This window comes from Peromyscus leucopus, unplaced genomic scaffold, assembly GCF_004664715.2.
Source record: "Peromyscus leucopus breed LL Stock unplaced genomic scaffold, UCI_PerLeu_2.1 scaffold_1614, whole genome shotgun sequence".
NCBI lineage: Eukaryota > Metazoa > Chordata > Mammalia > Rodentia > Cricetidae > Peromyscus > Peromyscus leucopus.
In genome coordinates, this window is record NW_023504792.1 from 17,273 (window position 1) to 29,127 (window position 11,855).

General features: G+C 38.2%; 1 protein-coding gene across 1 annotated transcript; it reads right to left on the reverse strand.

Annotated features, from left to right (window-relative positions):
- Positions 1 to 457: 457 nt before the first annotated feature.
- Positions 458 to 11,346, reverse strand: LOC114689264 (vomeronasal type-2 receptor 116-like). The gene is made up of 3 exons (XM_028863629.1): positions 11,101 to 11,346; positions 4,442 to 4,565; positions 458 to 1,362 (listed from the first exon to the last, which is right to left on the reverse strand). The coding sequence occupies exons 1-3, from the start codon at positions 11,344 to 11,346 to the stop codon at positions 458 to 460; spliced, it is 1,275 nt and encodes a 424-aa protein (XP_028719462.1).
- Between the last annotated feature and the right edge of the window lie 509 nt (positions 11,347 to 11,855).

Here is an 11,855-nt window from a genome sequence, read left to right on the forward strand (position 1 = left end):
ATCTTTCTTTCTCCTAAGTTTTACTCCTCTAACTCCTAGGATGCAACAGCATTCTCTTGTCTCCTCCAGAAGGGGTAATTAATTTCATCATCTGAAAACATTCATTCCCTCTGCTACAAATTTTCTCAGTTTTCTCTTACATTAAAAGACACTAAGTAATTCAGTTATTAAAAGAATTCCTTGGAGTTTATTTTAAATTCTACTTTGCATTAGAAAAATATAAGAACACACCCATTATGCACTAATATCCAAGAACCAGGTCTTGTAAAAAAAAAGTGTTTGAGTGGAAGATTATACAACACAATATACAGTAAAGTAGTACACATGATATTTCTGTGCATTATCATTAGAAGAAACAATGAGAATCACTAGCTGATGCATACATCTTGCTTTTTATCACAACAGGTATCTCTGTACTATCACTACATTTTTCAGTAACAATTTATGAAATGTGTATTCAGTAAGATGATTTCTCCCTTAAATTTTGAAGAGAATTTCTCTCTGGTCTTAACAAAATTATGTAGCACTTGGGGATAAAGATGCATCCCAGCAGACCTGCACTTGAGGACAAAATGGAGAAGACCTCCACCACCACCATGACCTTGCCCTTGGTGCTATGGTAGACAGGGAGAAAGGTGACCCAGACACTGCAGAACAACAGCATGCTGAAGGTCAGCAACTTGGCTTCATTGAATGTGTCAGGGAGATTCCTGGCCAAGAAAGCCACAATGAAGCTCCCTAAGGCAAGGGAGCCATGGTATAACAACACACAGTAGAATGCAGTAACTGAGCCCTTGTTGCACACAATGATGATTTGGCCATGCTCAGAGTGTGTATCAGTGTCAATAAAGGGAGGAGAAATTAGCAGCCATATTGCACAGAGAATAATTTGGATGAGGGTACATATGGCAATGATGTAGTTGGGTGCCCTTGAAATCATGAAGAACCTCATCCTTCTTGCAGGGGCTATGACTATGAAAGCCAAAAGCACAGTCACTGTTTTGGCCAAGACAGTGGAAACAGCCACAGTGAATACAACTCCAAATGTGATTTGTTGCAGGACACAGGTAGCTGAGTTGGGATGGCCAATAAAGAGAAAGGAGCACAAGAAACAAAACATGAGTGAGATGAGCAATATATAACTAAGGTTTCGGTTATTGGCCTTCACAATGGGAGTGTCATGGTGCTTAACAAAGACCCCAAGAACAAGGATTGTGAATGCAGTGAAGCACAAGGCCATTGAGGCAAGAGCCATACCCAAAGGATCTTTGTAGTTCAGAAAGATCACAGCTTTGTGAATGCACTGGTTCTGCTCTCTGTTGGCATACTGGTCCTCTGGACACCTCACACATTTATCCACATCTGATGGAGAAAGGAAAGTATAATTAATGCAGCTTTATCCATTTATTGACTGAATATTTCAATTTAATGTGTTGAAGAAGCATTGCACTATCTGCATTTGTTTCTGAGGATGGAGTTGAAAGACATTCATAATACTCATTCATTATCTTTATGGGAAAAGAAACTAAACAATAAGTATGTTATCTAATTTACTGTGTGTTGATGATGCCATTTGTTATGTTATCAGAAATTACAGATATTTTCAGTACATGACTTAAACTGGGGAATTAACAGAGGGCAAAAATCATTAACCATTATTTTGCAGAGTGTATTTTAAAGTCCCCAATCCATGGTTGTAGTGCCTCCTGTTGCCTTTCTGTCTGTTTTATGAAGGCTTTCCCTGTAATAGTTAGGGACTGTGTCTTCTATTGGTACACTTCCTGTGGTATGTTTTCTAGTTTGAATTTACTAGTCCAAACACAATGACATAGAAGAAATTCTAAACAAAATCTGTAGGGACACTTAGAATTCACACATGACATACCAAGAAAAAGTTCTCAAAACCAAGAAGATTGATTTGACCCAGAGAATAATCAACAGGGAATAGGAAGCAAAAACAGGAGATAGAGAATGAAGGAGAAGATGAAAACAACAAGAGAGATGGGAAGAGGTTTCTGGACATGGAGGGCTAAGAACTGCACTGGATAGAGAGGATACAGATGTGGTCTTTTAGGAAATGGCAGCTTATAAAGATGAAAGGGAAACATCAGGTTAGGACAAAGTGTTTAATTTTGATTGGACAGTTTAATTAAGACAGAAACAACAGAGTTTTTGGAAGCTGAGCTTCAGTACTTTAATAGCTGGACCTTGATAGCCTCAGGAGGAGAAGTGGCCAAATAAAGGAATAGACACCGGTGACTAGCTTTAGGAATATAATAGACTTCATTAGCATTTCTGTTGCTGTAAAGAGCACCATGACCCCAGTAGCTCTTATAAATGAAAACATTTGATTGAGTTGCTTATAGTTCATAGGCTCAGTCCATTATCATCTTGGTGGGACATGGAGCTTTGCATGCACACATAGTGCTGGAGAAGAAGCTGAATATTTTACATCTTTGATCCATAGGCAACAGGAAGAAAACTGTCTCACTTGGTAAGGCTTAAGCATATAAGAGGCCTAAAAGTCTGCCTCCTCAGTGCCACAATTACTCCAATAAGACCACACCTTCCCCAACTAGATCCCACCATCTAATAGGGCCAATTTTGTTCAAACAATCACTGCAATGTCATCGATTTTATCAAGGCAAAGGGAATGGGGAAGAAGGGCCCGACTTGCTAGAGCCATATTTCCATGCTCATTCTGACTAAAGTTCCTTCATAATGAGTAAGTTGTGTGTGTGTGTGTGTGTGTGTGTGTGTGTGTGTGTGTGTGTGTGTAGTGTGTATGTATGTGCATGCAAAAGTAACAACAGAGCTCTAACATGAGAGTAATTGGGTTTATATGGGGGAAGCAGGAGGGTGAGAATGAAAGAATACTGTTAGATAAATATAATTTTTATGTTTATAAATGCAAAAAATAATTAATTAAAGAATCCCCAGCTGTGTCCTTATCTGACAATAGGAATGATTTGTCCATGAGTCTCTTTCATAACAAATAGTAACCCCCTCCTGAAGGCAGAACCCTCTGTACATACTTACTATCAAAAAGCCCTTCTTCTTAATTCTATCACCTTTGGGAACAGACCACTACCTTTCTTCCTCTGTCACTAATTTCCATCTGTGAGAGTCTCAGACTATGTGAGTGTACTCAAGTGTGAAGTAGATATTGATATAATGCCATGATCACAATAAAAGAAGTACAGTTAAGCAAGAGTGATAGCACAGAAGGTTTGTTTGGAGGAATAATATCCTGTCCATAATTTACAGTCTCCACCATGGAAAGTTTAAGAAACTTGAGTATAATTGTTCTGAATCATTGGATAATTACATAGAAACATGACGTGCTTCTAGGTTTCAAGTCTTTTTATCTAGAACAATGTATTTATGGACACATTTAACTAATTAATTTGTTTAGGGGAATGGAAAGTTGCCTCCATTGTCAAGAGAATATGCCACACTTGAAGAAGAACTGAGTTCAGTTCCAAGGACCAATGTCAGGTTTCTCATTACTGTCTGTAGCTCTAACTACAGGGGCCTTGTGTACACATGCACATTCAATTGTGTACACAAACCACCTATTTTACATATATGCCCATAATTAAATAATAAAAATATTTTTCTTTAACTGCCATTTTTATGTAACCAATTCTAAATAAATGATCATTTGACTAACATGGGCTGTGTAGGTGACAACACCATTTGGATGACTGTAGCTGGGTGATATCATACAAAACAGTTGTATCTTCTGCTTTCTGACATTATTAGCTGTGTTATATACAAAACTGTTGATTATAATACTTCATATTTTCTACTTTATGTGGCAACACTTCTCCACACTTTTCTAGATTTCAAATCAAAATGATACTTTGAAAGGGGGAGTCTTTGTATATAGTTTGAAATCCTTTGTATCATACTGAACAGTTTCTTATAATTTACCAAGGATTTATTTCCACTGTTCATTAATCTTACAGAAACAGAGGACTTATATTTGGTTTCTAGAACCCACATAAAAGAGTTAAATGGATCAGAACCTCTACTCTGGTCTCCATTGATTCCCTCATAAACTTATGTAGTGACACACAAAGACATGTAAATAAAAAAATATTAAAAAATAGATTGGAAGCTAATCTACATGTAGTTTCAGAGAAGATTTGTCACTAGTAAAGACCTTTTATGGGATTCCTTCACATTGCAGATTGCTTATCAAAGTTTTCTTTGAATGAAGGCCACCTACCATGGATTTTCAATGAGTCAAAGATATATGTCATGGCATAACATGTTACTTAAAGTGACATTATTACTGATCATAGTTCTATCAAAACTAACTTGGGAAAGTGATATGGTTTATTTGTGCAGTGGCCTTTTAGAACCTTTGATCATCTCAGTGTGTTTGGGAAAGAATGATCTATGTGAAGGATTTATCTCAGCAGCAAACACTCACTTGTCTCATTAGAAACTTCATTTTCTGGGCAGGGGATGCAATCAAAACAGCAGGCTGCAATTCCCTCCTGCAAGAATTTCTTCAATCCAGGACCACAGTCAGCACTGCACACAGAGGGCAGCATCTGAGGAAAAGTAGACATACACTGATATCATGAGTTTTACCTACTTCTTCTGTAACAAAATTATGTTAGCATTTTGAAATATCAATAGGCTTATTTCATATATACCAAATGAGTGACCACATAAAACAGTATGTTTTATAATGCCAAACAAGCAAATGTATGAAAACAATCTGATGTAATTTGAGTAGCTTCCCAATCTTAGAAATTTAGGAAAATTTAGAAAAATGGGTTCTTTGCTGTAGGCAAACACCATAGAGTAATTGCCTGGGCTCAGACCCAGAGAGGTCTGCCCCTTGATCCCATCCTTGGGCACCAGCCATTCCAGGGTACACCTTCCCAACTTGGCCCCAGGTGGCAATCCGGCAGGATACTCTCCACCCCCACTGGGAAGGTTCCCCTTCTTCAAGATCCCCAGCAGACCCTGTAATCTCCAAGCCCTGACACCACGTCCATCTGCCCAAGACCCCAGCCTCTTTCTGAGATTTGGAGAACAACCCCCAGCTCCCTTCCTGCCCTGGACCTCCCATCTGGACAAGAGGTGAGTGTCTGGGGTGAGACCCAGAGAGGCCTGCCCCAGATCCCATCGCTGAGCACCAGCCACTCTGGGGAAGACCTGCCCAACTTGGCCCCATTTTCTGGCCATTGGGCAGGATCCCCTCCTGCCCCACGGGGAAGGCTCCCCTTCTCCAAGACCGCCAGCAGACCCTGCAATCTCTATGCCCTGCCCTAACGCCCATCCATCAGAGACAGCAGACACTTCCTGAGACTTAGAGACCAGCCCTCAGCTCCCATCCCACCCTAGAGATCCCATCTGGACGAGAGAGAGAGGCTTCCTGAATCTGTCAATTCTGTCTGCACCAAGAGCACTGATAAGACCAAGAACAAATCCACAAGGAGATGGGCAGATGTCAAGGCAGAAGTACATACAAGAAATGAAGAGTAATACAGCATCACCAGAACCTATGCCTGCTCCAACAGCTAGACCTGAACATCACAAAATGGAAGAAGTAGAAGAAAGCAACCTTATGAATAACATCATGAAGAGGGTAGAGGCTTATATAGAAGAAATCACAAATGAAATTGAGGACAGAAAAAAAGGGAAGAATGCTATAAAAAACTAGAGGAAAGAACAAAAAAAGCAGAAGAAAACAATAAATAACTGAAAGAAAATCATGAAAAAGCAACTAAACAGATGAAGGAAACAGTCCAAGACCTGAAAGGGGAAATAGAAAAAATGAAGAAGACACAAACAGAGGGAATGCTGGAAAAAGATAATCTGAGTAAATGAACGGGAACTTCAGATACAAGTATAACCAATAGAATGCAAGAGATGGAAGAGAGGATCTCTGGCGTTGAAGATACAGTAGAAGAAATAGATTTGTCAGTCAAAGAAAACACTAAAGCCAACAAAGCCATGACCCAAAATGACCAAGAAATTTGGGACACCATGAAAAGACCAAACCTATTTATTATAGGGATGAAGGAAGGAGAAGAATTCCAACTCAAAGGCGCAGGAAATATATTCAACAAAATCAAAGAAGAAAACTTTCCCAACATAAAAAAGGAAATGCCTATGAAGATATAAGAAGCCTATAGAACACTAAACAGTCTAGACCCCCCAAAAAAGTTCCATTGCCACATAATTATTAAACAACTAAATGTACAGAATAAAGAAAGAATATTAAGAACAGCCAAGGAAAAAGGCCAAGTGACGTATAAGGGCAAACCCATCAGAATAACACCTGATTTCTCAATGGAGACTTTGAAAGCCAGAAGGACCTGGACAGATGTAATGCAGACACTAAGAGACCATGGATGCCAGCCTAGACTAATATACCCGGCAAAATTTTCAATCATCATAGACGATGTAAACAAGACATACCAAGACAAAGCCAGATTTAAACAGTACTTATCCACAAACCCAGCTCTACAGATAGCACTAGAAGGAAAATTCCAAACCAAGGAAGTCAGATACACCCTCAAAAACACAGACAATAGATAAAACCACAGCAGTCAACCCCAAAGAAGAAAAGCACACACACACACACACACACACACACACACACACACACACACAATCACCAAGAAATAACAGGAATGAATCATTCATCATTAATGTCCCTTAATATCAATGGACTTAATTCACCTATAAAAAGAAACAGGCTTACAGAATGGATATGAAAGTAGGACCCATCTTTCTGCTGCATACAAGAAACATACCTCAAATTCAATGATAGACACTACCTAAGAATAAAAGCCTGGGAAAGACTTTCCAATCAAATGGTCTTAAGAAGCAAGCAGGTGTAGCCATCCTAATATCCAGCAAAATAGACTTCAAACTAAAATCAATCAAAAGAGATCAAGAAGAGGATTAGATACTCATCACAGGAAAAATCCACCAAGATGAAGTTTTAATTCTGAACATTTATGCCCCAAACACAAGGGCACCCACATATGTAAAAGAAACATTACTAAAGCTTAAACCACATATAAAACCCCATACATTAATAGTGGGAGATTTCAACACCCAGTTTCACCATTGGACAGATCTCCCAAATCAAAGCTTCATAGAGAAATAAAGGACATTACTGATGTTATGATTCAAATGGACTTAATTGATATCTACAGAAAATTCCATCCTAACAAAAAAACAATATACCTTCTCAATACCCCATGGAACTTTCTCTAAAATCAACCACATACTTGGCCACAAAGCAAATCTTAACTGATACAAAACAACTGGAATAACCTCCTGCATTCTATGAGACCACCATGGTTTAAAGTTAGATTTCAACAACAACAAAAACTACAGAAAACCTACAATCTCATTGAAACTGAATAATGCTCAACTGAATCACCAATGGGTTAAGGAAGAAATCAAGAAAGAAATTAAAGACTTCCTAGAGATCAATGAAAATGAAGACACCACATACCCAATCTTATGTGACGCTATGAAAGCACTGCTAAGAGGGAAATTCATAGCACTAAATACCCACATAAAGAAGTGGGAGAAATCTCACACTAGTGACATAACAGCACACCTGAAAGCTCTAGAACAAGAAGAAGCAAAGTCTTTCAGGAAGAATAGACACCAGGGAATTATCAAAGTGAGCTGAAATTAATAAAATAGAAACAAAGAAAACAATAAAAAAATTAAGAAACAAAGTGATGGTTCCTTGAGAAAAATAAACAAGCCAGACAAACCCTTATCCAAACTAACCAAAAGACAGATTAACAAAATCAGAAATGAAAAGGGGGACATAACGACAGAAAATGAGGAAATCCAGAGGAAATCCAGAGAATCATCAAGTCATACTTCAAAAACTTCTACTCCACAAAACTGAAAAATCTAAAAGAAATGAGTAATTTTCTGGATAGGTACCATATAACTAAGTAAAATCAAGACCAAATAAACTATTTAAATAGTCCAATAACCCCTAAGGAAATAGAATCAGTAATTAAAATGCTCCAAGCAAAAAAAAAAAAAGCCCAGGACCCAGCCATCCCACTCTTAGGCATATACCCAAGGAATGCTGATTCATAACATAAAGATACATGCTCAACTATGTTCATAGCAGCACTGTTTGTAAAAGCCAGAACCTAGATGCCCGTCAAGAGAAGAATGGATGAAAAAAAATGTGGTACTTCTAAACAATGGAGAAAAACAATGAAAGCATGAAATTTGCAAATGGATGGAAGTAGAAAAAAATCATCCTGAGTGAGGTAACCCAAACCCAGAAAGACAGTCATGGTATGTACTCACTCATAAGTGGATTCTAGATATAAAATAAAGAACAATCAGACCACAACACATAGAACAATGGAGGCTATATATATATAGCATGGAGGTCCCTAGGATGACTGTGGCTTATAATAAATTTTGGTTTTACTCAATTATTGGAAAAAATAGCCAAACGAATGGAAAAATATGAACTATGAACCAAAGGCTGAGGGGGCCCCAGTTGGAGCAGGCCCTCTGAATAGGTGAGACAGTTGATTGGCTTGATCAGTTTGGGAGGCAACTAGGCAGTGGGACCCAGTCCTGTGCTCATTGCATGAGTTGGTTGTTTGAAACCTGGAGCTTATGCAGGGACGCTAGGCTCAGTCTGGGAGGAGGGGACTGGACCTGCCTAGACTGAGTTTACCAGGTTGATAGCAGTCCTCGGGGGAGGCTTTGCCCTTGAGGAGGTGGGAAAGGGGGTGGAAAGGGGTGAGGGGAGGGGGTGGGAGGGGGGAGAATAGGGGAACCTGTGGCTGATATGTAGAACTGAATGGTGTTGTAAAATAAAAGGAAAGGAAAAAAAGAAAAAAGAAAATGCCCCCCCCCAAAAAAAATTCTCCCAACCAAAAAAAAGCCCAGGACCTTATAGTTTCAGTGCAGAATTCTACCAGATCTTCAAAGATGAATTAATACCAATACTCTTTAAAATGTTCCACACAATAGAAACAGAAGGAACATTACCAAACTCCTTCTATGAGGCTACAATTACCCTGATTTCTAAACCAAAGAAGAATACAGCAAAGAAAGAGAACTACAGACCAATCTCCCTCATGAACATTGATGCAAAAATACTCAATAAAATACTGGCAAACAACTCCAAGAAACATCAAAACAATTATTCACCATGATCAAGTAGGCTTCATCCCAGGGATGCAAGGGTGATTCAACATATGAAAGTCCATCAATGTAATACACCATATAAACAAACTCAAAGAAAAAAAACCACATGATCATCTCACTAGATGCAGAAAAGGCATTTGACAAAATCCAACACCCTTTCATGAAAGAGGTCTTGGAGTGATCAGGAATACAGGGAACATACCTAAACATAATAGAAGGCAATTTGCAACAAGCCAACAGCCAACATTAAATTAAATGGAGAGAAACTCCATCGAACTAGCCTGCTGTCATAATATTTATGCATTTTATTAATGCATAATTGATATAAGAGTTCCCAGTCCTCTGTTGGCAGTGCTGTCCCTAGGCAGGGCTGTCGTAGAAATCAAGCAGCGCAAAGCAGTAGACAATGTTACTTCAGGGTCTATGCTTTAGTTTAAGGATCCAGATTCTGGCTTTGTCCTCCTTTACTGTAACCCATGAGCCTAATCAACCCTTCCTCCTCAGTTTATTTATAGTCAGTGTTTAATCACAGCAACAGTGCAACAAAGTAGGATAAATGGATATCAGAAACATGGGAAATATCTCTTCAAACCTCTGACAGCAAACATGACTCCAATAAATAGCACTGCAAAGTATGACATAGAGCAAAGAGAAAAACAGCTAAGTAGGCAGAGCCTGGTGTATTTCTGGTGACAAAGTGCTGAATTGATAAGTATTGAACTGGAAGTTGGAATATTTGCTGAGGTGAAAGTGCCTTACAATGCAAATATTTGGGGAGCTGGAATAAAAGTGAGATTGTATAAAGTTGATTATAGGATTTCTTAAAGTTTAAAATATAAACATTTTACATAATCAAAATCCTGGTGATAAGGGTCTATATACAGTTTAACACAGCTGCTGATGGTCAGGTGCTCACTTTAGGTTCTTTGTTGAGTATTGAGTTCTGTGTCAGAACCACAGTGTCTCCTATGCATTGGCTCTTTCATGTTCTCCATAGTGTGGTTAACTACAAATATTCCTTTCTGTTGTGGTTTTCTTTAAATAGGGTTTCACCATATATTGTTGGTATATCTCGACTAACTATATATAGTAGGTTAACTAAGATCACATAGAAATTCACCTCTCCTGCCTCCCGAATGCTGGAATTAAAGATGTTTGTGACCAGTGGGTATATTTCTTCCCTTATTTCTGTATTTCATGTTTACCATTTCTTTTTGTACTTGCTATGATATTAAGGACTATTTTGAAAATGAGTGGAGAAAATGTATCTTCTCATCCAATTTCTTTTTTATTCTTCATTAAAATATTTATTTTATTTGCCAACCACAGTTTCCCCTCCCTCCTCTTATCCAGTTCTCTCTCCAACATTCCTCTCTACTACAACACCCACTCCTCAGAAAGGGTAAGGCTTTCCATGGGAGTCAACATAGCATGGCATACCAAGTTGAGGAAGGACCAAGCTCCTCCCTCTTACATCAAGGCTTGCCTGTGTTTACTTTATTCCTCCTTACATTTACCTTCAGTCTTTCAGCATCTATATCAAATTTTCAGCAGAAAAAAAGGACTAGCACTGTATAGTAATCAGAATGGCATCAAGAGGACATTCCTCACTTTATTAGAAATAATATAATACAGTGGTAACTATTATTTTTCTTTTTGTGTTAAAAACTAGAAACATGTTCTGGAATTATAAAGAAAATCACTGTATGCATGGTATGCATGTCGGAAACCCTTGAAGAATTAACAAAATATCACATCAAAAACTGAAAAGAAGAAACATAAACTAGGAAACTAGAAAATGCTTCTCAATGGAGACAGTCTATTTCATTTCACCAGTTAAAAGGCAGCAAAATGGACCTACTTGACAGTGTTACTGCTATATGACAGAAATGATTACAGTTAGGTCAGACCCACCTCTCTACTTCCTGTGGCCCACTCTATCACATCTTCATATAAATGGAGTTGTTGACCATGTGGAGAATATGGACTAAACTCTCCTATCTTCAGCTTGAGTCCAAATCCGTTTGGGAAATTCCAAATCTGGAAAATGTCATACTCTGCCTGGAGGTTTTCTCTCTGGTTCATATTCAATTTTTCTCCAACAGGATTAGTGAAATGAGTCTTCCTCAGAAAGGAGTGCAACTGAAAGAGAGGCAGCATTCTATAGTGTATGTGCCCTTCTTTGAAGTCAGAAAATGTATTCTGATTTCTTCTTAAAAGCAATGTTAATGAAGTTGTCCAGGGGAAAAATACAATAAAAGTAAGTGGATAAATAAAAGTATCATAACATTCCTAGAATTTAAGTTCTTTCAGAAGAAACTACAAAACAGAAACAAAAACATATATGCAGACACAAAATATTGGTAAGAAAAATACACAACACAGAGTGAGAGGGAGACACACACACACACACACACACACACACACACACACAGACTCACATCCATACAGACAAACATACATAATACAGATACATATAATATACACACATATATATGTCAGACACACACATCAAAATATAACAAGAAACAGACAGTCATACTAACCAAAACAGACACACAGAAACAGAAACATGAAAAAACACAGGGGCTCACACTAAATGCACATATTTATAGACAAATACACACAGGGAAACATACACATATTAAAACACCCACTTGGAAAACATT